Source organism: Fulmarus glacialis, unplaced genomic scaffold (assembly GCF_000690835.1).
Source record: "Fulmarus glacialis isolate BGI_N327 unplaced genomic scaffold, ASM69083v1 scaffold92, whole genome shotgun sequence".
In the NCBI taxonomy this organism is placed as follows: Eukaryota; Metazoa; Chordata; class Aves; order Procellariiformes; family Procellariidae; genus Fulmarus; species Fulmarus glacialis.
The window spans coordinates 483-4,621 of record NW_009196937.1 but is presented as its reverse complement, the minus strand read 5'-3'; the positions used below and the strand labels follow the sequence as shown (position 1 = coordinate 4,621).

At 35.8% G+C, this 4,139-nt stretch overlaps 1 protein-coding gene across 1 annotated transcript in view; it reads left to right on the top strand.

The window, feature by feature from the left end:
- The window catches only part of IL31RA (interleukin 31 receptor A), a 25,485-nt gene extending 23,884 nt beyond the window's left edge, over nt 1-1,601 (top strand). Inside the window, exons 14-15 of the mRNA XM_009572344.1 lie at nt 124-202; nt 1,002-1,601. Coding sequence (XP_009570639.1) covers nt 124-202; nt 1,002-1,601 — 679 coding nt within the window. The remainder of the gene's footprint in view (nt 1-123; nt 203-1,001) is intronic.
- Nucleotides 1,602-4,139: the final 2,538 nt, after the last annotated feature.

Genomic DNA, 4,139 nt, shown 5'->3' with positions numbered 1-4,139 from the left:
AGGGAAAGACTCTGTTTGTGAAAGTTTGATACTTTAGCAGTATTTGGGCTTTCTGGAGCTTTGTTCATTTTATTTTTAATAATCTCTTTCATCATTTGACTAAAATTCCTTTCTCATTGATAGGTTTAAAAAGGTTTGCTGGCCTGATATACCCAATCCTGCGGAGAGCATTGCAGTGGAATGGCCTCTTGATGCATCTATGGTAATAATTGCAATTTTATGTATTCAAGAAGGGATCAAATGGAGGGAAGTCCTTCTCTGACAGTCATTTTATGACTAAATAAAAAAACCTGTTGAATTTCATTCTTCTGTTTAAGTGCTATAAAATGCTCTTCCTTGTATTTCAAACTAATAGCAAATATGCATCTTTATAAAGAATATTAATTTAATTCTTACATGATAATGAGAAATAATGTTTTGAAGTTATGAAGTGATTGGTGGACATGTTTATTAAATAAAGTCAATTAAATTTGCTCAAGTTACTGAATCTACTGAGTCAGATTCCCGTATCTGGATATCTCCACCCTTCTCCACAAAAAATGTGGTGCAACATATAATAAGATTCGGTGTATTATTGTACTAACATTTCCATCTTTTTTATTGTTTGATATTTATTCCTTATTAAAGTTTTGATGTTTATTTGAATGGAGTTGATCAGGTTTACATAGAAAGTGTAATCTGTGGAGAATGGGATTTAAACTTTGAAAAATGGCTGATTAGAGTGGAAAAGATGGAAACAGTCTGAGCCTGATTCCGAGCCTTCATTGAAACTCCATATTTTATTAAGCACAGAAAACCTAATATGAAAGTGTTTATCAGATGACAGAATAACATTGTCATTTTTAGTATTCATTCACATATAACGGCATCCCAGCTGAAATGCACATGAACTCTTCATTAATGCACTTTTAAAATTAAAGAATCAAACAGACTATTATTATATCCCTACTACTATTATCTATCCCTTTATAACTTTCCAACTTCTCTCTTTGTACTGACAGAATAATTCATTTTTGAAGGGAGTGACATCTGAGGCTAAAACCATAAACTTTGAAGACATAAGTGTTTTGGAACATTGTTTTCCTGAAGAAATCCAGGAAGGATCACTACTGATGAATTGTGAAAACCATGTTTCTGAATGTACTAATATTAATACAAAAGGCATGATTAATGGAGATAAAAAGATACTGTATAATGAAGAAAATGAAGTTGCTAAATGTTTTTCACCATCCGTGCCTTATATAATTACTGATCAAGAGATCAGAAGTCAAATTCATTCAGTTTTGAAACCAGCGAAGGAAATCCAACCCATAGAAATGCTACAAGATGATTTATGTGAATCCCAACAGTCTTCAATTAAAAATGAAGAAAGTGGTAATGAAGAAGTTTTAAAGCTGGAAGATTTCCGTGAAGAAGCACTGTTCAATCCATACCTTAAAAATTCTGTTAAAACAAGGGAATTTCTTATTTCTGAGAACTTGCCAGAACACAGTAAAAATGAACCCAAAAGCCAGTCAACTGTCTTACCTCCTTTTCAACAAAATGCTGCAGGACAATCCTATATAACACTGGACATGTTTGCACTGGCCACATCTCATTAGCTAGAGAAACATTTCCTTTGTAAAGTCCCCTTGTGAGATGTATCTTGGCACTGCTGCTCGTATGTATTCATATGTTCTAACCTGGCTGATCTCAGTTAATTTGGATGACAACACCCCCTTCCTTTGAACAGCTGTGAAGTAATTTTTTGCACTGTGTTTATACCCATCAGGGTTCACTTTCAATGTGGGGTGGGGTTTTTTTTGTTTGTTTCTGTTTTTTTTACCAGATAGATGTGTCAGTAGTGAGGCAAAGGAAGTAGCTTTTCTTATTTCCTCTTAGTTTTCTCATATCAGTCTGCCAAAACAAACTGCGAGAGCATCCAGCAGTGCAAGCATCTCACTGATTTCCCCCTGGGCAACCAGTTCCCGTGGCTGAGCTCTGCTGGGGGATCGTGGACTGACTTGCACAGAGCCAGGATCTGCCGAATCCTTCCTTAAGTTACATGGAGTAGGACTACTTTCCTGTTCTTATTTCCCTTGATTGTTTTATACCTGGTTTTATGTATAGTGTTCCTCCTGTTTTGCAAATACTTGGTAGATTTCAGTAATTGTCTTTTTGCGTCTTGACTCTTGAATCAGTGGTTTGGCTTATAGTTTTCTCTGTCTTTAATGAGAGGATATTTGTTATGTATATGCTATTGACTTACCTGTATTTTGGAAAAGGTAGGGTTATGCTAGCTTTGTTGCTTCCTTCCCTTTCTCTTGTGTTTTTAATCATCCTCTGCATTTTGTGCTGCCTTTGTCTCTTGGTTGTTTGCTGCTTTTTAAAAGTCTGTTTACCGCAGGCTATCTTCTTGTCTTGTTCCTTTGCCTCTAATTTATCCCAGTTTAAAACTGTGTTTCCCAGTTGAGGTTTTGATATTTTGAACCAAAAAAAAATTCAACTAAATACAGCATCTTGTGTTGGAATAAACACTGAGTTTATATTTAGGAAATTATTTTTCTGGGAGGTATTGAAAAAACACTAAGTCTACAAAATATCCCCAGATATCCTCTGGTAACTGATTTAGGATTAGAGATTTCTGCATGAAGGCTATAACTTTTGTAGTTTTTTTTATGATTTTGATAAGTCATAAAATGACTTGTAGTTTCCATTTTATACAGCAGCAATTAAGCAGGAAACTCTCCATCACACTTTTTTTTTCGGCAGGAAAGAGGCTATTACTGTAAAATTCGTACTGAAATATTTACTCTGTTAAATGACAGTTTAAAAAAAAAAAAAGATGGAGTGTCAACTCTAAGTAAAATGTGTTAAAAGGGGATGTTCAGTATGACATGGGTAGCATATAGTTATTTTAAGACTTTAAACTATTTTCACAGTATTTAAAGGCTTGACATCATCAGTCTTGTTTGCACATAACTACAGACTTCTTTAGGGGTGAAAAAGATATAGGAGTCATGGGGATAGAAAAAGGAGAGACAAATGTGAATAGGAATAGAAAGCCTTTCCTTTCTCCACAGGAAGAGGAGTGGGAGAATGGAAAATATATTGTCCAGCATGAATGAGGAGACTGGGCCTTACCCTGGATGTATCGGCTATTACTTGCATTGTGTGGGGAAGACAGTTTGCATTGCATTGCGTTGGGGAAGTCAGCGTAAAGTTTGTATTTTCATCTATGGTTTGGAAGCTGCTTTTACTTATAGCAATGTTTGTTTAGTTTCCAAGAAAGGATAAGAAAACAATTTCTGCAAATGTTCTTTGTACAGCAACACTGATTTCCACCCCCCCAAGTTTGTTGCATCACTTTCCCAACCACGGTGCTATAAGCCAAAATCTATGTGTGTTTGTTCTTAAAAGCCCTTGCTTACTTAGATAAGTCATGCTCTGAAATGAGCATGGGACACAGCTTTGGTTGGGTCAATGCTCCTGCTGCTTCACTTGCTTCTGGACTTCTCACCCACAGCTATATTGCCGTTTCCTAGGGCTCAGAAGTCACTGACTCAGAGCAGGTTTTTTCCCCTTAAATCTCAGTATTTGTTTTATTATCACAAGATTTAAAAATAAACAGATACAGAGGTATTTTGGGGCCTGTCTAGGAATTGTTTAGCAGCCATGTGAAAGCTGCATACTCTGAGTTGTATGATTGAGTCAGGTAAAAAATAAAAATAATGCAACCTTTAAAGGATCATTAGAAGGCAGAGGTTCTTGCTGGGTGGTTTGGATAGGATCACCCTGTAACATCTCTTAGCTTCTGGAGTGTAAGTAACAACCTGCTTTTCCATCCCATTTTATTTCCTTCTCTCTTGCTATTCGGCTTTTCTCTCCTCACTTCTGATTTCCTTGCCCATTATTTTCTCTGAAAAAGAGTAATGCAGTAAGTGGGCTCAGTACATCTCAGAAATCAGGGCTGCCTTTCGTCCATGGAATACCAGCTTCTTGGACTTGGTTTGTTTTGCATTCAGCGTTGTATTCTTTCTGACCTTTTACAATTTGTCTTTCAAACTAATGTTGTGAACCATGAAAAAAATAAAACTGAGAGCACATGGAAAAGTTTTATCAATTTATACTAAATACATCATTTAGACATTTTAGATTTT